General features: G+C 49.1%; 1 protein-coding gene and 1 long non-coding RNA gene across 2 annotated transcripts; one reads left to right on the forward strand and one right to left on the reverse strand.

Moving 5' to 3' along the window:
* Window positions 1–3,079: 3,079 nt before the first annotated feature.
* On the reverse strand, window positions 3,080–23,341 carry LOC131910032 (uncharacterized). The gene is made up of 6 exons (XR_009378968.1): window positions 22,985–23,341; window positions 21,356–21,497; window positions 12,881–13,086; window positions 11,643–11,813; window positions 9,641–9,710; window positions 3,080–3,256 (listed from the first exon to the last, which is right to left on the reverse strand). It is a non-coding gene; the product is annotated as an uncharacterized LOC131910032 (long non-coding RNA).
* Window positions 13,095–13,901, forward strand: LOC131910031 (neuroendocrine secretory protein 55-like). The gene has a single exon (XM_059262031.1). It carries the CDS (start codon window positions 13,095–13,097, stop codon window positions 13,899–13,901), a length of 807 nt encoding a protein of 268 aa, XP_059118014.1.
* Window positions 23,342–24,483: the final 1,142 nt, after the last annotated feature.

Here is a 24,483-nt window from a genome sequence, read left to right on the forward strand (position 1 = left end):
TCTGCTTATGTGCTGAGAGGCAAGCCCCAGAGTCCAGGACCTTCCTGAGGACTTCTGTGCTTTCTGTGCCTGGCCAGACCCTACCCAGCTGGGGTGGAGGGAGGCCCAGGGGCAGACAGCACAGATGTTATGTTGCCATGGTGACTACCTAACTCTGGTACAGGCCAGGTTACTAAGGAGCCACAAAGAGGGAACTGGGCAGCCCTGTTGGCTTATTAAGCCTATCCTAGGCCGCCATGGACGCTCACTCTCCATTTCCCTGGCCTTCCCTCTTGCAGACCCAGCCTGTATTAATGAACAAGCCTATGCCTCCTAGACCAATGTCATAGCAAAGTCAAGGAGGGCCCGGCCAAGAAGTCAGCTGCTGGGTCCCTGCCAAGAAGTCAGCTGCTGGGTCCCCGCCTAGCCCTGAGGGCCCCCTATTCCTGGGACAAGAACAGCTGCACTGCACTTCAGAAAAGGCAAAAGCTCCCTCTTCAAGATGAGTGACAGGGTTGGGTGACAGCAGGCATCTGAGATGACCAACAGGGGGCAGTCGCCCCTCGCCCATGCCCCCCCCCCGCCCCCCCCCCCCCCCCCGACAGGCGGATGGCAGATCCAGAAGACTAGCTGTTCCTCTACGTCTTAAGTTACATCTCTGAGGATTTTGGTAAAACCTAGTATCTAAACACTAGAGAATGAGCTATTATTATTCAGACAAAGAAAGGAAGAAAATGTGTGGCTAAAGTATCATGTATCTAGATGAGACCAGTATTGGGAGGCAGTCTCTAACTCTGCCTTACAATGGTGGGTGTTCATATTTACTACTTATCACCAGGGATACTGTTTCATAGTCCTTTCTGAGGCCCAGGACTTGGTATCTCTCCCTCTGGACCCACTCAAATTCTCCTTGACACCAGAACAGGGCCTGATCCATAGGCTTTTTACCCCGCACTGTCCCTGTGAGCTCTACACGTTCCACTTCGGCCTGCTCTGTTTGCCTCCGGCCCCAGCACTGCCTCCATAGTCCTCACCTGTCCCTGGCACCTCCAGCTTATTCATTACTCACATAGCCCCTCTTCATGGGCTAGGCATTGCCCAGTCCCTAATCCTGCCTGCTCTTCTGACCATATCTAGGCACAGCAAGTGTCCTCCAAATCCCACCTCTCCATCCTGCTGCCAACCAAGCTACCATTTGCCTATGACATTTAAAACCACCTGCCTACCCTTGCCACGTAGGACCAAATACTCCCAGTTGTCGGGATACTGCTGCCTTACTTGGCTCCACATGCCTGGCTCCCAGCACACTTGCTTGCTGACCTACAGCTCAGGCCATTCAACCCTCTTCCAGTCAGGCTGCCTTAATTTGGCTCCTTCATCCCATGGATGGTCCACACAAGCCCATTCCTGCCCCTATAAGGAGAAGTCAGGCAGGGGACCGGGGTTGTTTTGAGCGGCAGGACAAGGTGCAGGCCATCTGTGTGCCTGTGACATAGGAGCACATGCCTAGAGCATGGTGTGATGTCCGCCACAGCTGTCCCCTTCTCCTTGGCTTCCAACCCCAGTGGGCCCCATGGCCCTGCTATTAATATAATACAAAGAGGCCTAGCAGCTGGCTGGGACAAAAACCTTTCCACACGCAGTGACAACTGTCATAATATGGACTCCAAATGTCCCCACCATACATTCTTCCAAAAAAGGCCCAGCTCAATCTGTCTGGGTGCCTGCTACTGAAGATGTGTTGACCTGGTCCTGACAAAAACAGACATTGCCGAAGACCAATTTGGAGGTCTTTCAAGGGGCTCCAAACGCAAGAGGCAGCTGTAGGGAACTCCTGGGGCTTACAACTGCCTGAGGATCCAAGGTCGTGTCCGTCCAAGTTGAATGGCACATGCCACCAAGAGCAGGGGAGGCTGCTTGAATGCTCTCAATCAGCTCCCTGCAAGGCAGAGAAGGTGGCTTCAACTTACACAGAGAATCAAGGAGCAACAACTACAAGCTGAGAACAGGGAAAGTCACTGTTGTCCAAGACTGCCAAGAGAGCTGTGTGCTCTCTGGACCCGCCCTAAAGGAAGGGCTGGCTCCAGGAGAGAAAAAGGTGCCAGGCAGCAGGGGGCAGAAAGGCAGACCGCAGGTGGTTACCACAGCCATCCTCTGGGCTTGTTGGCCTCACCTCTACTTGGGTGTACTTCAAAACTTCCTTAACAAGCTGAAGAATGTGCACACGAAAGCAGGATTCTAGAAATACTAAGAGAGACCTGTGGACAGAGTCCTTTCCTGGGAACCTCCTCACTTATGGAAAGAAGAAAAGAGTGAAGCCCCTACCTACCCACCTGGAGCATGAGAACCCAAGATGGCTCTAACTATTCCAGACCTGTGGAGACAGGCTGAAGGCATGTTTTTAAATTTTAGTATTGGGGCCTCAGAGTGCTGGCTCAATAGTAGAGCATTTGCCTTGTATGCTGAGTCCCTGGATTCTATCTCTGGCACCAGAGGCAAACAAGAAAAAGAAATACAATCTAATATTTAAAAATACTATCATGAGCCCCTGTGACCTGGGGACTAGGTCCAGTCAGGTGTATGTCATGCTTGCTGTGACTAGTTCTGGTTCATCAGGCATGCATGATCCTCTCTCTCTCTATGAAAGGAGTCCTAGACCACAAGACAAATCATTAGTTCTAGGCAAAGATCTTCTTGGCACCTCAGATAGACGACATAAAGTGAAAGACTATCTTCTTCCACCTAAATCCCTGAGAACCCAAAGGTCCTTGAGGACAGATGTCATCCTATGTGGCTGACTAGACTGACCAGCAGCAGAGCTGGCCCTGGCACACGGCACACGGCACTCTGGGAAGCAGCTCACTAGAGGCCGAGGGCAAGGGCAAGCTCTTTATGATAAGGCTGCTTTGTCTGCAATGTAAACATGCACAGTGACAGCAAATGTCACATCCAAGTCCCGCAAGACGATGACTTCTGTCTGTGTATTATTGGGAGGCAAGTGTCAAGGAAGGAAAATAGGTCCAAGTCATTTATCCTGGTTGCAATTCAACTTATTGGAACGGGACCCCCCCCACCCCCCCACCCCACACTCCCCAGAGCAGACTACCTGATCACACACTCGAGTCCGGTCTGAAAGCTGTAAGAAGGCTGGTGAGATGGTTCAGCCAGTATGGGTGATTACTGCTAAGCTTCACAACCTGAGCTCCATTCCAAGAATCCACAGACTGTCTGTCCTTCGACCTCTGTACATGTGCGCACCAGCATACACAAAGGAATGCTAAAAAAGGAAAAGTCAAAGGCTAAAAGTAAAGGAGTTGTGGGTGAGGGAAGTTACTCTCTGTTCAGTGCATCAAAAGCAACAAGACAGCATTATTTGCTATAATTACCACCACACACTCTACACTCATGTGTGTCTTAGAGTGTCACATGGCATTTATAAGGTAACCCTACTTACACTGTGACTAACTAAAAAATGGCTGGGGACAGGCACCTTGTTGTCTAAACTGGAAAGCATTCTTTCAATTGTGGCTATTCCCAGCTTCAAATGTCTAGATCCAGGATTAGCATGGGAGGTCTCCTCTGGGCTTCAATGGTGTCACAGGATGAGGGGTGCGTGCCTGTTCTGAGTGCTGTTAAGGGTACTCCAGGGGTCACCACCAAGGTTTGCAAACAGCCACCAAGACTAGAGGAAAGAAAATGACCACTCCCCCCTCCTTCCCCAGAACACAGCCACCCCCCTCCCGCCCCCTCCCCCGCCCTATGTCCTCTCTCCCTTTTCCTTCACAGCAAAGCTCTGAAACACAGGTTGGTACTTTCAACAGTTCTCTATGGCTAAAGAGTGATTAAACCAAGGTCACACCCCAGCCCCACAGGCAAAGAAAACAATCCCAGCACTCTCCCACGCACAGAGACTCTGGGCACAAAGTGACTTAAGCCTTAGCTCTGCATGGTATTGTGGAGTTATTAGATAGTACATATCATTTAGACAACTGCATGTGTCTGGTGGACCTTCTGGCCTGCCATGAGTTCACAGGGCAGACATTTTGAGAAAAAGCAGGTGCTCACCTTTCTTGTACCTCAACTCCACAGTTTGGGGCCCAGTTTAAGTAATAACTGGTGCTTTTAGAGCTAGATATAGATTTTGAATAGCCAGCAGAAAAAAATGTCACTAAACTACATTGGCTTTCACCTTAGCCATGTCCTTCTGGCTATCGTGTGGACTTGGCTAGGCCTGACTATCCGGGGCACAGTATGGTTCTATTTCTAGCCTCCAAGGCACTTCTAGCTCCTGCTTTCTTCAGTAAGGAGCCAGTGGAATGTCAGTTCTAAAGTGATCAAGAAAGGAATGTGAAACTCTGAACTGTCCATTTGGTTGTGGACAAAAAATAGATCTGCTATCAAGAGGGTTGGCATCTGAGCCCTGGGCTCACCTTCCGTCTCCACTCCAAGACTCTTCATTTGATGCACGAAAACTTCAGACAGAGCTCAGACTAGGAAGAGAGCCTACAAGCTAGTTTTACCACAGACTTGTAAAGTGAGGGGGACTAAGACTTGATCTCTCTGGTCCCGTCCAGCCCTAGGACTTCTGTGCAAGTCCAACAAGCTGGATGTAATGTGAAGTATCCCTTGAGGTGGCCTCCTTGACATTACATTTCTTCTACTTCCATCCAAGTGTCTCCATTGTGGGCCAGGTTAAGACATTTTTGCATCATCTGATACCTTTTCCTGTGGGCCCCAAGAGTACTTCTAAACCCACAGGCTAATGCAGAAGGATGCTCAGCATGGGGGACTTGGGGTACTGCTATCACATACCCAGCTGTATTCCCCATTTCTCTTGCTTAATAAAGGGTTCACACAGTCAAGAGACTGTCTTTATTACTGTACCAATATCACTACTTGCTATAGATTTGTTTAAATTATTTATCTCATCTGAGTTTAATATTAGTCAGCCACATGAACTAGAAATCAAAATTTCTTTTTGAATTCAAAAAGAAAATTCAAAATCCATTTCTTTAGATTGTCCAGTTTAGTGGAATATATGTACTGAAGGTAGTATGTACATGTGACCTGCCTAGTTCCTCACTTCTGTGTAATGTCTCCAATTGCAGGGTTAATTTTATTAATTGGGTCTTCTATCCCTTTCTTTTGGTTAGTTTGGTTAAAGGCTTGCCAATCTTACTCATCTTTTCAAAAATCCAGCTCTTTGTTTCATTGATTCTTTGTATTTTCAACACTTCTGTTTTGCTGGCTTCTGCTCCAATCTAACTGTCTCTTGGCTACTCATTCTGGTTTTTACTGTTCATGTTTGTCTAAGGCCCTGACATGCATCACAGAGCTGCTCATTTAGAATTTCGAGGGTTCTTTTTAAACATTTATTCATGCATTTATTTATTTATTTATTTATTTGGGGGGGCGCGCGTGCGTGCCTGCATGCATACATGCACACATATCTATATACAGAGGTCAGAGGACAACTTGACCACGTGGGTCCAGGGATTGAAAAGCCCCCTTCTGGCCCTGCTCTTTCTTAAGGAAATACCGAGCTGCAAATTCTCTCTTAAAACTGCTTCATTACATGCCAGTGATTGGGTTTGCTGTGTTTGCATTTCCACTTGCTTCTAGGAGTTTCTGGATTTCCTCTTTAGTCTTTCATTCGCCTCTCTCATCACCCAGAAGTGTGCTGTTTCATCTCCTGAGTTTGTGAATGTTCTATAGTTTCTCCTGCTAATCAGTAGTTTGACAACATCAGCAGATACAATGCAAGGAATTCGACTAAGTTCCTAGATTTGCTGAGGCTCTCTTTGTGTCCTAATACCAGCTCTATTTTAAATTATTGGGGGAGTGGTAAAATTCAGTTTGATTTTTTTAAAAAAACATTTCTTACTTATTTTTAAAATACCTCAAAACTTAAAGCAAAACAAACAAGCCCATTCAAGCTTCTAACAATCATCTTCTATTCTTCTAAAAAGGAAAAAAACAAAACAAAACAAAAACAAAAACAAAATCTCAAAAGGTGGGAGGCTTGCGGAGCCCCAGTCAGGGTGAGTGCCTTCCCCAACTCAATTTCGGTGGTGAAAGCTCAGAGTACCATCCCCACTCCCCTTAGACCTGCCCTGGGCGATCTGTGGTAGAGCTGAGCCCTCCACTGCTGCCTCCAAAAGTCGGCTGAGCACGCACTTGGGAGCGACCAGGGACCTCATCAACCAGACAACTGAAGGAGCAGAATATGAGGAAAATGTACAGAAATCAATATCATCCCATAAACACATTATAAACAGCCGGAAAACCTAATGAAAAACAGACAGCCCATTCACAAAGCAACATAAGTATCAAATGCCTGAGAAACCTACGTATGCCGTCTCTTCAAGCATCAAATGCCACATTTTATATTCAAATTGTATACGGAAATAAAAGTCTTAATGTGGGAAAGACTTGAATAGATGAAGAGACCAGACTCCAGGCTTAAGACTAAACGCAGAAGAGAGCACAGAGCTTCCTCGTCTAATTTATAGACTGAATGCAGTTCCAGGCAAAACATCACCAAGGTCATTACAGAACTTAATAAAAATGGTTTTTAAATCTGTATAGGAAAATAAATGGGCAAAACTATCAAAGAGCTAGGAAACAGTATCCGGGAAGACGGCACGGGCTCTGGCAGGTCTTAAAACTCAGCATAAAACAATGATGGTTGGGCTGTAAACCAAGTGAGGGAAGCATTGGGAAGACATACAATTTAACAAACTCAATAGGAATAAACCAGATCACAATAAAAAAAAAAAAAAACTTCAGATCACATGATGTATCAACACTCAGAGGGCAGAAATGTCTTTCCAAATCTTCTGAGCCCTGACAAGGAAGGCTCTTTCTCCTTTTCCATGCTTTCTTTTTAATAACAGATCAGACAATTTCAAAGGGACAAGATGGAGACTTCCTGGCTCTGGAGAAAAACAGTCTTTCTTAATTTTCAATTTCCCAAGGTCCATCTCAAGCTCTCCAGTCCTAGAGCACTTGCAGTCAAAATCACGCCGCGGCAGCTAATTAACCCCACAATGTTCTCTAGTTATGCATATAGTGTGAGGGAGGGAGGCTGTGCAGGAGCGTCTACCACCTGCTATCTGTCAGGTGGGCACCCAGTAGGTACTATGGGGTCTTCCCATGGGACAGTGGCTCTCAGGGAACCCATGGGAGATGTTTTCATCTGGCTCCTACCCATCCAGGCCCCCTGGCTCTTTCTCCTTTCATCACAGATGATGGAGGGGCCAGGTGGGAAGCCATGGGCAACGTGAGGAAAGGCCTACAACTAATGAACGCTTTTTTATCACGACAGTGAGGGCTGGGAGCACTGTCTTCATTTCTGGACCTACAATCTACACTTTAATCCCCTTGGCTTCATTGTGTGCTATGCCAAGTCTTCATGGGTCCCATTAGGAATGATGTCACCTTAACATCGAGGATCAGTAACCTGGCTCAAGATCTCAGTGTGCTGTACAGTGAAAGGTGTCCACTGGAAGGACAAAGGCAGATTAAAGGGAACCTAGAACGTCTGAGTAGTATACTGAGCCCTGAGGCAGAGGGTATAGCCCGACCACTGCACAGGGCAGGATAGGATGTCTACTAGACTACCTTTGAAAAACAAAGCCAAGTGAAAAATAATAAACAAATACCTCAGACTCCTCTTTAACTCAAAGCAAAGCTCTGTGCACGAGGCCGATTTTGCCCAGTTATCAGGACAGGCTGATTACGAGCACAGACTCATTTGCCTGAGATAATTGCCTCAATTCTCCACTTCACTCTGCACATATAGAAAGAGTCCCAATCGACTGCAGCCTCAGTGACTAGACATGTAAAATTGGTCTAATCATAGTTTGAAGAGCTCAAGCTGAAAGGATTCTATGAGCGTGAGCCTGAACCATGACACCACTAAGGGTTTCTTTCTCCCCTCTGAGATGGAGGATCCCTCGCTCCCTGGCTCCCTCCCCCAGGTCTGAAGGGTGAGTCACTACCTCAGGCAAGAAGAAAACAACTCCCAGGCTCTGTCCGTGCTGGTGGCTGAAGCTGGGGTGGGGGCGGGGCACCGAGAGACTCAGGAAAGTCAGACGAAGGCACAGCTGGGGGCCAAGGACCTTCTGGCCAGCCAGGTCCCCAGCAACCAGCAGTACTTCCACCGGAGACACTAGCTCCAGGGTAGTGACTTCTTACACACCGGAGAGGAGTGGGCTAGCTAACTACCTCCAGGCTGGGAAGCCTGAGGTTTTGCAGTATTAAAACAGGGCTCACGAGCTCCAGGGCCAAAATCCAAACACGTAGGCTCCTTTTCAGAAGGGCTTGTACATGAGAGAAGGAGCTACTGGGCACTTTTCTGGCTTCTGAGTTTAGAAATCAACTCATTCCACGGAAGATGGAAAGACAGAAGGAACTCTGTGTGTGTGTGTGTGTGTGTGTGTGTGTGTGTGTGTGTGTGTGTGTGTCTGTATAGAGTAGAGGGCAAGAAGGGGCAACTTTAAGCCTCCTCAGGGCTGATCCCACCTTCTTCCCCACAAGAGTAGTACAGATAAGCCCAAGGATGGTCAGGACAGAACCCTAAAGATGGCTATTTTTCCCCTGTTGTTTGCTTTTAGCTCTAGCTGGCCTTTCCCCCTAAACCACAAAACCAGGATCTTGGAGTTTTCACCATTTCTATTGGTGAGAGCCAGTGAAGATCAGTGCAGCCAGAGTAATAGCAAAATAGCACCCTGGAGAGATGAACCAAATGTTCCCGAATTGTACCTAGTCCCCTCAGAGAACAGGAGGGAGGGGCCATGCCAAATTCCCAGTAGGGGTGAGCCTTCCTGGCTGATTGCCACAGTGAGGGGTGGGGAGTACTTCAAAGTCCCTCAATTCATTTCTCTCCAAATGAAAGTTTGAAAAGCTCTCCATCTCCAAAAATAGTCCTTTCCAATGATTGTCCAAAAAACATGTTCAAGAGCGATTGTACCCGCTTGCTAGGCAGAACAGAACCCAGCCTCTATCTTAAGTCTCATGTTGGAAAATGTGCTGGTGTCTGTAGGACCTCTGACAATAGCCTTCGAGCCTTTGCAGACTCATGCGACTCATCTGTTGCCCAGAGCAACAAGCACATTGCTTTGGACACGGGAGCAGGTAGAATGGAAACAATCTTCTTATGAATTTGGAAAAAAAAAACCCAAATCTCAAGGTTGGATTAGGTTTTAAAAGACAAATGGTCAACAACAACCAGCACTGACCCAGAAACTGGAAGAACTCTACCTGTGACTTCAAGTCTGGCTCTCAGCCTCCCTCCCCTGCTCATTTGCCAGGGCAGAAGTTATTGCTCTGTGCCCACTGGTAGTCTGTTGTTACTAATGGGGGGCATCTCAAATTGATCTGCGTGTTACTGGGTAGCAGGGATTGTTCATCTGCATTTACTTCGATCTCCCCACAATGCCAGGAATAGCATCTTGGTCATAGAAGTGACTCAATTCGTGATTGCTAAATAGCCAATTTCATTTGTAATTTCCGAGACAGCTCCAGGAGGGGAGGCAAAGAAGGCCAATGCAATTAATAGATGGGCCTGACTAATGTGAATGTTGTAGAGCAAAGAACCTCAGAGCCCTGCCAACGTACACGAGCTCCAAGACAGGCCACTGGGTCCATTTGTGGTTACCTGGGTAGTCTCAAAGCTGTCACTCAAACACTCCTTTCTGTCACTGAGCTGCAGGCACCTTCAAAGTCTTCTGAAACAGAAGTAGAGTGAAAGGCTTGAGCACCCAACCCCTCTCCTACAGCGGCCCCCCTCCCCCAGGGGACAACATCTAAAGAAGGTTGCTGTCGATCTTCAGTTTTAGCTCTAGCTAGCTTTAGCGGGTTCATGAGCACCATGGAAACATCTCCAGTATGTGGTCATTTGTCCTTTGACCTAGCACAGTTTCTGAGGAAGAACACATTCCACTTCAGAGCCCTGATTGCTAGAATATTCCTCCATGGGCTGAAGCCTATCTGTAAACACCACCCACAGGTTCTCATTCTGCCCTCTGGAGCTATGTGAAGTGATTCTAAATGTCTTCCACAGTACAGCCCTCCTCACAATACATCCAAATAAAGCCCCCTGTATTATACTGTAATGAACTGGAAACTGCTTTCCTGTCCAGCTGGTCTAGGAGCCCCCCTCTGACAGAGCCCGAAGGTGATGTACGACCACACTTTATGTACCAGCAGACAGACAGAGCCCCTTGTTCCTTAGCCTGGTAACAACCGAGGTCGTTCATCACCCACTTGGTTCCTTTTGAAATTCACTCTGCAGCAAGCACTTTTTAAAGTCATGCACATAATGCATTTTAAAGAGCATTTTCTGTGCAGATCCATTTGCTCGACCTCGGCACTAAGTGCAAGATGGAACTGTCTTTCAGTGCAGCCCCGCTCCTCCTGGAGCCTATGCTGAACACACGCTGAAAGGAATTTGTAACTATACATATGACTGGGGCTTGAAAATGCAGTATTTTGTTAAATGTCCATTGACTGATTAAAATGCATCTTGCAAAGAAAGAGCATTGCTAATGCAGAATCTTGGTCCAAAAAATATGTATTATGTAATGCATATTTTTTAATAATGCAGTCAATCTCAGTGTATTCGTATTAGTGAATCGGCTCTGGGCTGCCATCTCCGTTACAGGCATAAAGCATCCACCTGAAAAATGAAGCACTTTCCTCCATCTACTGAAGAACTATAACCTACCTTACTGGTGACAGCTGGCATCAGTTTCCATCAAATGGGCATTTACCAGCACCCACACAACCCTGATTTCTCCCTCAATGTGCCCTAAAATCAGCTTGACCAATGTCTCTGTGCACCATATGCTGCTGGCAGAGCTGTGCTAATTGAAAAAAATGAGGTAGTTACGTGGAAGTGGTCAGATCCCTCAGACACCCCCCATCAAGCAGGGTAGAAAGGGGATCTGAGATCTCAAAACTAAGCAGCTCTGAGCAGGGTCTCCCAAGCAGTATCACAAGAGTCAGCAGGGCACAGCTGGAATACAGCTCCTTTTTTTTTTTTTTTTTTAATGAGCTTTGCTAAACCAAACCTGCTCTAGCAGAGCAGTTAGCCTTTTAGGCTAACACATGAACTGCTGGACCACAAGATGCAGTGCAGACACAGCTAAGAGACAGAAACAAAATCCTCAACCCATCCAGAGCAGTAGCTAGGCTCTTGCTAAGCCCTTAACTCTGCATCTGGAAGCTTTAATGCAGCCTGGTGCTGAGGGTCTGAGGCTAAGTGATCTATGGACAGCACCCGTTTAGGACATGACTGAGAATCCCATCTCTAGGAAGGAACCCCAGGGGAGTAGGAGAGTTTGAAGAAGTGGCAGCACCTCTTCTTCCAGTTTCTTCACATGGACTCAAGAAAATAAAATAAAAAAAAAAAAAGCCCAACCTGTGACATGTGTGTTCCGTGTAAAATAACCCTGCTGGGACTTCCCGCATCCCAGGAACACAGCTCTGCTTGTCTTTGTGGGGGGGGGGGGGGAGGCATTCCACATTTAACAAACAAGGCAAGATAAATGCCCCCCAACCACCTTGCATCCCCCCCCCCAAAAGCAGCGGTCACACACAGGTGGGATCTGAGAACTTCCCACTACAGGGATACATGATCCATCCCCTCCCAGACCTACCGTGTTCATCAGGTTTTCCAGGGCTCAGAAGCAGGACTAGTTACCCCCGATTCCTCAGCTTTCTGAGTCCAATACCACGATCTAGTGGTCTCTGGCCGCCCCCTACCATGATGTTCTGGTTGATGCATCTGTTTTCCTTATGTAGAATTTGAGCTGCATGAAGTAACGATGCTGGAAGAATTGAGTTGAAGCACTGGTTAAGGTACATTGACCCCTCAATACTCTTTCTCTAATCCAAGACCTACTCGGGCTCACTGCTGTCTTCAGCACCTAGAACAGAGCTCCTCCTGTGTCCGGACTCAAGTGTGTTGGTTGAACCCTCCCTCTCAGCTGAAATCTATCTATCTGTGCTCAGTGACTACCCCAAAAACCCACCCGGAGAGTATCAGCTCTAGGGCCTTCTCCTGGACGCCCTCAGCTTCCTATGGTCTTCCAACACACCTCACTGGAATAGAGTCCACCATTTGTCAACCATCGCCTCGCAAACTCCTATCTCAACAGCTGCGGGGGGCCTTTCCTGAGGGAAGGCTTGTTTGTCGACACCGTGCACTTTTTCCGGAAGCTGTTCTAATTAGTTACTGTAACAAACCCTGACAAAATGAACCACCTTTGCCGCGGTTAACCGCTTCTTGAGGTTCCGATCCCGCAAACCATCAAGCCCTCAGAGAATGCCTAGTGCTGGGTCATTAATACTCATGTACGGACCCTCATTCCACTAAATATTTGCAATTTTGTGTTCTAGTTTTCAATTGTTCAAGGCCTATGCTCATGGATAAGTTAAGGAGTGGGACAAACCCCGGGAGAAATCCACTTACCTTCCTTCTCGAGTCCGCTAACCTGTAGATATCTTGCTCCGCTTCGCTCGCTGGAACTCGCTAGCATCCTCCCACCCCCACCACCCCCACCCCCACCTCAACGCTTTGGCCAAATTGTCTCAAACAAGGTTCCCGCCTGCCACCTGCCGGCCCACTAGGGTCTGCACCATGGGCTCTGCGCCACCGCGCAGCTAGCGGGGAGGCACCCCCACCTCCCTACTGCACATGCCCGGCAGAAGTCCGCGCAACTTTATAGAGCCTCACTGCCCCATCTCTCCTCAGTCTCCTCTGTCCTCTCCCAGACGAGAGGACCAGTGGAGGCACCTCTCGGAGTCTTAGACTTTAGAGTCTGAGACTTAGCGAGAGGAGCCCCAGAGGAGACAACCCTTCTCTCTCCTTTACCTATCCCTCTTTTTTACTTACAGACGCAAGCTGAGGCGCGGAGCTTTAGAAAGTTCTCAGTGGTCCTGAAGGTAGGTGAATTTCTTCTTTTCACCCCGAGGTGAGACTGGGGTCTCCGGACCCAGCTTCTCACCTCATAAGGTTCATCCTTTTCGGCTTCAGCAGTTCTTGCGCAGTGGGGCCACTCTCTGCAGAGCCAGAGGGTGAGTCGGCTTCCCGGTGAGCGCCTAGGAGAATGGATCGCAGGTCCCGGGCTCAGCAGTGGCGCCGAGCTCGCCATAATTACAACGACCTGTGCCCGCCCATAGGCCGCCGGGCTGCCACCGCGCTCCTCTGGCTCTCCTGCTCCATTGCTCTGCTCCGCGCCCTAGCCACTTCCAACGCCCGTGCCCAGCAGCGTGCTGCCCAGCGTCGGAGCTTCCTTAACGCCCACCACCGCTCCGCCGCTGCCGCCGCCGCCGCTGCGCAGGTACTCCCCGAGTCCCCTGAATCTGAGTCTGATCACGAGCACGAGGAGCCAGAGCCTCAGCTGGCCCGCCAGCCTGAGTGTCCCGGGTTGGAAGACATTGACTACGAGACCGAGTCGGAGACCGAGTCTGAGACGACCGAGTCTGAGACGACCGAGTCCGAGACGACCGAGTCCGAGACAACCGAGTCCGAGTCTGATATCGAGTACGAGACCGAATTCGAGAGCGAGTCTGATACCGCCCCCGCAACTGAGCCTGAGACCGAACCCGAGGACGAGCGCGGCCCCCGAGGTGCCACCTTCAACCAGTCTCTCACCCAGCGTCTGCACGCTCTGAAGTTACAGAGCGCCCACGCCTCCCCGAGTCGTGCGCAGCCCACCACTCAGGAGCTCGAGAGCGCAAGCGAGGGGGAGGAGCCCCAGCGCGAGCCCTTAGACCCCGAGGAGTCAGAGGAGGAGGAGGACAGACAGCCCCGCCGCTGCAAGACCAGGAGGCCCGCCCGCCTCCGCCGCCGCCGCGACCAGTCCCCGGAATCCCCTCCCAGAAAGGGGCCCATCCCCATCCGGCGTCACTAATGGGTGACTCCGTCCAGATTCTCCTGGTTTTCATGGATAAAGGTTAGTTGCCCTGACAAAACTGGGGACCCGAGACAGTGAGGTGGGAGGAATTAGACAGGTGGGGGGAGAGGTGGGAAGGGAGCGCTGTCCACTAATCAGCCTAAAACGCACCCCAGGAAAGGAGAGAGGGCTCCTCAAATTTCTGCAGGGCACCCAGGGGCGCTCGGGAGGCCAAAGGTTTGTTGGACGGCGAGGCTTTCCTGGCGCCTCGCTGGAGACAACCTGAGGTCCCCGGGCTGGCATCCGGTGCACGACACTGAATTCCGAGCGCGCCCCAGGTTTGGAGCCGCATACCTAAACGGCAACGGTAAGTCACTTGTTTTCTACGTTTTTTTACCCCCCTCCCGCCTAGAAAGATTAGTCTTCAACGCTGGAGTTGGCTTTAGCTAGAGCCCATGGGGCTCGGTGCAGAGGTGCGCGCGCCAACTTGGGCGATCTGAGAGCTGGGGCACGGTAGCTACACTGTTGCAATGCGCGGAAAGTAACTAACTGCGCTGGGATTGGATGAGAACTGTGGAGCCTACAGCTCCAGAGCAAAGTCGCACGTGCGCTCAGCCGGCGCAGGGCCTGGAAATCGGGTCCCGGCATGGCCAATTTGGGGGCTGCGGGACCCTGGAGCCAGTGCCTCCCACGCCGCGCAAGCAGTCTTGGCCAACACCGCTCACCTCTGGAGGTTTGTGGAGGCCAGAGATCGTGAAAAGGAGCGCGCGCACCTCTCCCGTGCGCCCTAGCCAACCTTCCCGCACTGATAGGCGCTTTTTGCTAGTGAGTGGTGCTTGGAGGACACACAGTGAAGGTACAGGGACCTTTCCGGGTGCTCTTCTGGGCTAGCCGGGTTGGCAGCACAGGCAGGATCACATCAGGCAGCTAACCTTTTGGCGCCGCTGGTTGGGCGGATCCGACTTGTCTGGAGAGGTCCAGGGCTGTGCGCCTAGGCCCTAGAGGCAGGGAAGAAGGCATGAGAGCCATACCAAGTGGTCTTGGGCAGAAAGATAAAGTGGATCAAGGTATAGGCTGAGTAAGGGGGGCGTGGATAGCACCTGGACACCTTCCAAGGCGTCCCCAAAGATCGTGGCACTTCCCAAGCTGGGAAGAAGTCGGATCCTGCGCTTAGGACCGAGAGGGGGCAGGGAGGACACGCTACAGCCATTTTGGCCATCTTCAGTTCGGGTGGGGCTGTATTTGGAATCCGTAACCTGAGGGGAGATCGCCGGTGATAGTCCCCAAACGGCCGCAAGCATGTAACACACCTTGGAATCCTTTCCTTTCCAACCTTAGGCGGAAATGCCGATAAAAAGTAAAACGCACCTACTACATTTCACCCATTTGGAAACATTTTTTTTTTTTTTTTTTTTTTTTAAGCGCGCGCGTCTGGTCATGCGGCGGCTTGAGTTACTTTGATGGGATGATTAGGAAAATCTGGTTAAGGAATGCGTTTTCAAGGCTTGAAATCAAAGGCGGCTGGGCTCCTGCGCTCTTAAGAGGAGAATGGTACTAGAAGGAACGCATTACATAGTCTCCTTCCAGGACCTCCCCTCTTCCCTGGGATGGCGTCGCAGTTCCCATAACTTAAGTGAGGGTGGGCTGTGCGCATTGCGGTTAATTGCGTCTTTGGTCCACAAAGGGGAGCAGTTTGTTAGCAGTGGGTAGAGGATGCGCGGGTAGCCTGTGGAAAGGAAGTGGGGGCTTCTGGTTTGAAAGCGTTAAGTGGCCTAAGTAAAATACATCTTTCCGAAGTTAAAATTCTCGACAACATGAAACGATGATGGTGACGTTTTCTTGACGTTAGGTGCCATTTTATCTATGATGTATTGAGTTTACCAAGCAACAGGTTTCTAGTTAACAGGTGGAGATGACGCGCTTTTCAGCGTGTTTTCTCCATCGGGAAGAAGTGTTTTCATCAGTCAGGTTCTTCATTAGCTAAATTAGAATACTGCCTTTATTGCTGGATGAATACAATTTTAAAAGGGTCTTCAGTCCCCAGTGCCCCCACCTCACCTACGTCGCTCCTTTAAAAAGAAGCCCAGAGCCAGGCTTGGTGGCGCATGCCTTTAATCACAGCACTGGGTGGGGGAGGGGTGTGTAGAGGCGGCCGGAACTCTGCCTTCAAGACCAGCCAGGTCTCTAGTTCTAGGACTGACAGGGCTGTTAAAACAGAGAAACCCTGTCTTCACACACACACACACACACACATACACAAACAGAGAAACCCTGTCTTCACACACACACACACACACACACACACACACACAAAGCAAAACAAAAAACAAAACAACAACAAAGCCTAACTGATTAGTATGCCAGGCTCTCACACGGGGCACCCAAATAGGAACGTGCATTTTGCCGTCTCTCAGTAATCTTCCGCAGCAGACACGTTTGCAGCACAGCCTGCTGCCGACCAGCACAGCCAACCCCCTCCCTAGTGTATCTCTGACTTCATGAGAAAAAGCCCAGGAGGTACACAGGAGTGTAGCACACATTCCAAGCCTACTTTCTGTGAGACAGACTCCAAACACTCACTGGGGTTCAGCTACTTTCTTTCCTTTTCCAGGGATTTTTTTAGTAGGTTCCTAAACATTCCCAACTCCCTAGCCTCCCAAATGGCCCTTTGTCTCACACTGTTAAGCTGGGGTTAGCATTTGAATGGGCTGGCTTTCCCTTTAACAGAGGTAGAGTGGCTGAGGGAGACATGCCCTGGGAAAACCAGTAGACCCCTGCCATGGGTGTGTTTGTGTGTGGGGGGGCGCATCGGCAGCAAAGCTAGTTAAAACTATGTGCCATAACATTTAAGATTCTTCATTAATCATTTGCTTAACGGAAAAACTTTGCTTCTGTGAGGGGGAGGGTGCGCTGATCACTGAATTTAAGTTAATTTCTTTTATGTGGCAGAGTTCAAAGACCATGTGATGGCAAAACCCAGATGTAAGTATTTTTTCAGTTTACCAATAAAACTTATAGCTCTATTTATGAGAATTGGAAACTGAGATGCGGGATGTAAACTCTGGAACAAACCTCTAAGGTTTTCTGTTGTTCCATTTTAATGCACCTGAAGCCGAGGCTTCTTCTATATTGGAACTGTTTGCAACCTCTGACTCTTGAGCCTTCATTTTAGCAGCCGTACTCAATTAACAAGAAACCTGAAACATCAGTACTGGTTAAGAATAAAGTTCTAAAAAAAAAAAAAAAAGGTATGGATTTTACTTAATTTCTCCCTGTTGTCACTAAGCAGTGACCACAGTACGGGGCATGCAGAGTGGCAACCTATCACAAACACAAATCATGAAAATCAAACCCAGCAGGGCCAGAGACCAGTGATGTAATACGTCAACTCAAATATTTCTCCCCTCTAAAATAATGCCCAGAAACAAGATGGGAAACTCAAGTTACACCTTTAATCCTACCCCAGTGAGGGATAGAATGTCCTGCTGTGGCATTCATCAGCCTTGTATCCCAAACCCAGACAGCACAGCACAAAGGCAGAAGACACTGGGCTAGCCCAGACTGCCGCTACCCTACCCTGTTAATGGCTTCAGTCTTCCCTAATGTCCCTCTGCTTCAGTTTCTTCTAAAACGCACTAGCTGAACAAAATGACCCTATGGCTTGAGGAATGTAAACCAGTGACTTTAGCCCTAATGAAGTCCCAAGTCTCAAATGGTGATTAACTAAAAGACACCAGCTGTGAAGAAATCTGTTTTGTGTTGGTCTAATAAATCAGTTTTATCAAATATGCTTTTCAGCTCATGGCAAAAATATTTAAGAGGGCAGGTAGAGAATGTAGGATTCATTGTGTTGGGGGGGGTGCATTCTTAAGAGCACCCATCAATGTTGGGAGTGGTGGTGGCTTTCTTTTTCCTGCATTCTCTCCTTGTTTTTAGTGTCTAGAAGGAACCTTCCAGAACCTGGTATGGCACAAACCCATGGGGAACGCTAGCTATAAAGTATGGGAGACAGCGACAGACAAGTGTAGTTAAAGTGACAACTGCCCAGAGGCTCTGATTAGGGACAGGCCAAGTCTTTCACTTACTTTTCATTATCTCCCTCCCAAGGGCTTTTCTCCAGCCATTTCTTTAGTGGTTCCTGCCTCCACAAAATTTCAGTACGTCATCTTTTATATGTTGCAAGGTCTGGTAATAGCTAAGTTCACACACACACACCACACAGACAAATATACACATAGACACACACAAACACTCATGCACATACACATGCCAAATTTGGCTCTATTGCCTGGGGCAAACAAAGCAAACACTTCTCCCCAAAATGCAAATGAAGTGACTGGCTTACTATACTATCACAGTTTATTTTATGTTTTGGTCCCTTTTCAGACTTTTTAAAAAAATTGGTCAAATACTACTAGTGTTTTTCTCAAAATCTCCTTGATAAGGAGCCCCCTCCCCCACAACCAGGAGGCAAGACAGTTCACATGGCCGGGGAGCCAGAGTAAATGACCTAGTGACTTGGATCTCCCAAGCCCAAGAGTGCCTTGTAGAGCCACACAGTGCTCAGCCCAGCAGAAGCAGGGCACCCTAGGGCGCTGGCAGCTTGGCACCTCTACTGCAAACTATTCTGCGTGGAGCCAGGAGGCTGTCTGCCCTGCTCCAAGTGTGGGCACAGCCTGTATGTTTTTTCCTACGGACCTATTTTTGGGTGAGCACATGACACATTAGCCAGGGGATGTAGCTGCCCCAGGGTTAATTCAAGCTATAACACGGGATAGCTGGAGGCAGCAATTTGGGATGACAAATTTGAGGATGACAAAAAGTGTGGTGAGATTACAGGGAGTAAAGACCAGCTCTGAGGCACCCAGGCGGAGCTCCAGAAGAGGTGTAGAAAAGGAGGGAGATTACAAGCCAGGAAATTTATGGCTATGCAAAAGTATTTTGCAAAGATAAGGAAGAACAAGGTTGAAGACAGTCAGATATGGCTGGCTACAAGTCTCTGGCAACTGAAGGGGGTTAAAACCAGGTGCAACAAGGAGCAGGTGTCACCCCTAATAAATAGCCCCAAATGGCCACCAACGAGGGTTTCAGACAGTCAGTCACCCTGAAATCACTGTCCCCTGACAGTCTCACAGACTTAGCATAGGAATTTCAGCTTCATCTACAAAATGGAGTTTTCATACAAATGCCTCAAATTCATCAACCAGAAACACTTAAAAGCCAGTAATCTTGTTTAACAAATTAAAATCTAAGCATTGGGTTTGACTCTAGAAAGACCAGCTTCTGAGGCTCCCACTCAGACTTGTGAGTGCAGACCCAAAGACTGATGGTCTGCCAAAGCTGGCAGGTTTCCCTTCCCCCAGGCCAGAGCTGTCTGAGTGTCCTGGCTTATGTTGCTGCTCCAATTAGACTTTGTTAGGAAAATCTGCTTTGGGTAATTGAGGTTGTGTGAGAAGGTGAAATACACCATTCCCCTTAAATTCAAATAGCATTCAGGCCCCAGAAGCCCTCAGGGTGCCTGGAATTTCCACCAAGAGTTACAGAAATCTTAAATAGCCTTTCCACTAAACCCACCTTCCGGGATCCCACCCCCGACTCCTTCTACCCCACCCCCATCCCCTACTCCTTCCACCCCACCCCCACTCCCCCTGCTAGCAGCCTTCCCCTGGTGCCTTCTCTCATTCGGCATAGGTACTTCTCCCTTAATGGCCTCTGTAGCATCCTCAGCTGTTCTGCACAAAGAAACCATAGCGCCATGTGGACACCCTGTGCGGACACGCAAGTAGCAGGAGCATGACAGGCTAAGGCACAACTTGGTGACCCTTCCACAAAGAAGGCTGCTGTGACTGAACCATTGCTAACAATCCTAAGTGAGGGGCCTGAATTCTTATGAGGGCTTTTCATCCAGAGCTGATGGGCTGTATTAATAAACATCATCTCATCCCCCTAACAGCCACCCTACATCAGTCCCTAGTCCAATATCTTGCCCTATCTGTTAAAGGCATCTTTCCTTTAATTAGCATTTGCCTGAAACAGTCCAGCCACACAGCCCCTTCTGCAGACAGCAGTAAGCTGCTTGCTGCTGCCTCCATCGGCCAATGCTGGTGGAGGTGCTGGCAGGGGAAGGGGGCTGCAGCAGTCTTAATTGAACAGTAATTAATTGAACAGCTTCTAAGTCTTATTGCTACTCAGAGAAGCACACAGAAAACCTTTGTCACTGGGAAGCTTAGAAACGTAGTGGTCGCCTGAATTCTTTTTTTTATTTTCCCTTTTGTGTGTCAGTCTCCTTTACCTGAAAACCAATGGCACAAACATGAACTATGTGCAGAGAAGGCTCCCCTCCAGGCTGCGCCTTCCCCAAAGCCACAAACCAAAAGGAACCCTACTACCAATAGGCTTGCTTTTCCTGGCTTCTGCTCCCTTCCCTCTTGTTCACTCTACCCTCTCTTCCTCCCAAGGGGCATTTTGTACTTGGCTTTCTTTTGTGGCTACAGGGAAGCATCAAGAAAGTCGGTAGCAGCTACTTGATATCTGGATGGGCCTTGGGCTTTTGGCAGTTAAAAAAAAAAAAATCCTAAAACATAAGTATAAATATACTTGCTGATCACAAACACACACCAGGAGCCTAAGTTTTAAAAGCCTGGGGTGTCACAGAAAAGGGGGACCACATGTTTTCAGGTGTTAATGAAGCTGAGGGAGTTTCAGTTGGCATTACTTTCAAAAGGACATCAGATTCTCACTTGAGCATCTGGGCCAGCTGCACGAGCAGGCTGACCTTCCTTGGAGCCTAATGGAAGCATGAACAATACTTACCATTCTTTTTTTGTACAGCCAATGCTGTTCCCCAGCTGACGCACTATCTCCCTATAGCCTTTCACTCTGGCACATTCCTCATGTGAATGAAGTCAAGACCCTGAGCTTGGCTTTTGTCCTTCACACCTATTTACCCTTCTTCGGGCACTCACGCGCTTGACTTCCTCTTCCATTGCTTCATGACTGGAGTCAGCTTGCACTCTTTGTTTTTACTCACACCTCTAAACATTTACCTCCCCCCCCCCCCCATTACAAAGTCAACTGGAACAGGGAAGGTATCTGAACATCCTTTGCTAGGGATCTGGTGATATGGTTAAGCAGACAAAGGTGCTTGATTCACGGAACCCACGTGGTGGACAAAACCAGGCCCTGCCGGGCACATGCGCACGCACAAGCATGTACATACACAAAAGGGAAGAAAAAAGATCCCTTGCTAGCGTACAGTTATAATGGGAGACCATTAAAAAAACTCATTCCTGGTAGGGGTGAGGCCCTGGTCAGGTGGTCACCAACAACCGAAGTCGATTCTTCCCACCCGCGTCAGGCGCACATTTCTGTACCAAGCCAGCAAAATCACCAGCCCTCACGAGCTCACTACACAGCCCAGCACAGCGAGGTGACCCCAGTCAACCTGCATGCTGATCACCTCCAGCTCTTACCACTCTGGGTTCCCCAAGTCCTTTGGCCAGGCCATCCAGTTATCTTTTGTGCTGCTCAGCGTCTCAAACGCCCGGCTCCCTGCAGGGCCTTCTTGAGCCACGGATACAACGGACCCATAGCCCTTAGTTCCTTGCTCAGTCACTACAGGAAAATGAGAGCAGGGTGGGGGGCGATTAGAATTAAGTAGAATTAAGCACTGAGCTGTTTTTCCTAGTATAAATTTAAATTAAAGTGGTTTTTAGTCAAGTGTAAGGATTCTTTCTCAGTTTTTTTTTTTCAACTAGGGGTGATTTTGAACCCCAGAAGATATTTGGACAAAATATGAGGACATTTTTATTATGGCTACTAAGGAGATGCTAGTGCTATCTAGCAGGTACAGACTAAGGACGTCATTTAATATCCTGCCACGCATAGGGCATTCACCACAGCAGAGAATTACCCCAACCCAAGTCACTAGTGCAGAAGCTGAGAAGCCAGGGTGCTGGCAGGAGCTGCTCCCCAATTTGCCCCCTGGAGCATTTGCTCCCTGCTCTCTCTCCAACTGTTCTTCTCACATCAAATATATCCCTTCCCTGGAGAATTTTTATCTGATTTGACGATGATCTCAAATCCTAGTAAAGGTTGATTGCCAATTTGAATTTATGCTTTCTACCCTTCTAAACTTCAGACCTTTCCTTCCCAGAAATAGGTTGTAAAAATCTCCCTCAAACCGTCCATCTTCCGTTCACATCTGCCATGTTGAAATCAAACAGACAGCCTCCACACCAGCCCCTCCCTGACTCCCTATGCAGTTCCCAGTGTCCACAACCAGGTCCTAGTCTTTGACTCTTCCGCCTTTTGTGACCCATCTGACATAGGAGCTTCCAGGAGGCCCGGGAACTCCTCCTGATTCTCTTTGTCATTGTGTCTGAGTCTCTCCTTAAGGGACTTCCGCAGTTGCAACCCTTTGTGTACACCCCCCCTTCCTTTGTTCCTTTCATCGGAACCAACCTCCATGTTGATTCTGCCTTTTCCAATACTTGACTCAAATCCTCATCTGCAAAGGGGCGGAAAACACACCTTTTACCATCTAATCCATTTCCTCCTCTTCACTTCCTGCCAAAATAGCCCGGATGCTCCATGGACTCCAAAGAAAACCCATCCATTCCCCCCCCCCCCTTTTCTCACTGCTTCTACAGGAGCAAAGGTATCCGATCGTTTACGCAACTAGGCCCCACATTTCCTTTTGTTGGACTCTTTGTTCCAGATAGGTGAAGGTGTACCCGCCCCGCCCCGCCCCTACTATTCATAGTCAAGACATCTTTCTATGGAGAACCTTCGAGGCGCCATTTTCTCCATTCGGTCTTTCCAAACCCTCCTATTGGAGGGCTTCTCTTTCCATTTTCACGCCGTTTTGCTCCTTCGCAAGTAGATTGGCATGATCTGGATCTTTCTCCCAGTCAGAGAAGCATGATATAAGAAAGAATGTGGAACAAAGGATTCCCACAGCTCCTAAGAATGTCTGAACAAAGAGAACCTGAACCCATTTTTCGATGAATGGTGCTCTGGGGTTGGGTGTGAGAGGCCTGGGGAGCACAAGAAATCCGCGTGGCGGTCTCCTTGGGTCTCCAACCTCAGCGTCTACTGACCTTCCACCTTGTGCAGGGTTCAGCATCCCTGGGAAATGAACTCTGTCCATCTTGTCCTGCTCGTCTCTCTCCCTCCAGGGGCCTGGATCACCACCTTCAGGCCCTGGAAATGCCTCTTCACGGTGCCTCAGCGGTAGCCCGCTCTGTGAAGTGTGTTAGCCCACCGCCATCATGAGCCCAAGGGATGGTCCATGGGGGACCCCGACCTTCCCACTTGGCCTTGGCGATTGATGGCATCAAAAAGATTAACCCTCAAGGCACTCACGGCGACCGTGGCCTTCTAGGCCTGGCCGCCATACGCCCGCCCGCCAACCGCTTCCCACCAACCCAGCAAGCACAACCTCTTTGGGCGTTCCAACGCGGCGCCCCCTTTTGGACCTCCCACCCATATCCGGTTTCCGGTCTGAAGCCCCCTGCTCATTCGCCAAGAATCCATGATTGGCGTGACCCCAGCCCAATAGCTGACCTGGCGCTGGGGTCGGAGGGGAGTGGGTTGGTGGTTGAGACCCAGTTGGACCATTCAGTGTGTGTTCAAATTGTTTCGCCATTTTGCGTGGGGGTAGTTGACCGAACTTTGGACCAAAGTTCAAAGTGTTCGGCATGAAGTGTGTCGAACCGTGTCGAACCGTGGAGCTGAGGTAACACGCCTTCGGGAGGTCCCAGGAATTTCTAGGGGTCCACTTTGTCTGCTTTCCTATACTCGGGGCGACCACGTGGGTGATGTAGGCAGGAGTCTGTAGTGTGCTGAGCCTGCAGTGAGAAGAGGAATATGTTAGACTTCGGATAATTAGAGCTTGCCGCGGTGCACCCGCATGTGTCTTGCAATACAGCCATCTACCTGGTGCATGATTGCAGCAATCCACCCCGTGTACCACTCCACACTCTGTCTCTTCCCCCAGGGTCCTGCAGGCCAGACAAACACCTGCCCACTGCCTAGCTGCACTGCAACAAAGGAGTATGCCTCGCGCCATAACCGCGGTGCGCGTGCCGTTTACAGGCTCTGATCTAAGAGCAGCAAAAAAAAAAAAAAAAAAAAAAAAAAAAAAAAAAAAAAAAAAAAAAATCCAAAACACAGCAAAAATGAATGCCCCTGCCTAGACCCCATCCCTACAGCATTTTATATTTAATTCACTGAGCCCACCGGGCAGTGCGCCTGTTTACCTCTTGCGGCTCTGAGCCCACCGCGGCACCGCAAGGGGCGTGCAGCCTGTGCTTAATGCCGCTTGGGTGGACTGTTGAAATTCAAAGTGCATCATCTGCTCTACGGTACTCACACCAGAAAGAGAGGGACTGACAGGGGGGCTGACAAGGATTTGGAGAGGGGCTAGATGAACTGAACACCGAATCGGCAGCAGGTTCCGGAGGCCGGAAGCCGCGAGTCTCAGTGGCTGTTACTGCCGCGGCACGGTTGTTTGGTGGGTTAGTGCGAATCGGATTGTCTAGTCTTTAAGACCACTCTAAATCGGCCACCAACCACATCCCAAATCGCCTTTTACCCT

The sequence above is a fragment of the Peromyscus eremicus genome, chromosome 4 (assembly GCF_949786415.1).
Source record: "Peromyscus eremicus chromosome 4, PerEre_H2_v1, whole genome shotgun sequence".
Classification (NCBI taxonomy): Eukaryota; Metazoa; Chordata; class Mammalia; order Rodentia; family Cricetidae; genus Peromyscus; species Peromyscus eremicus.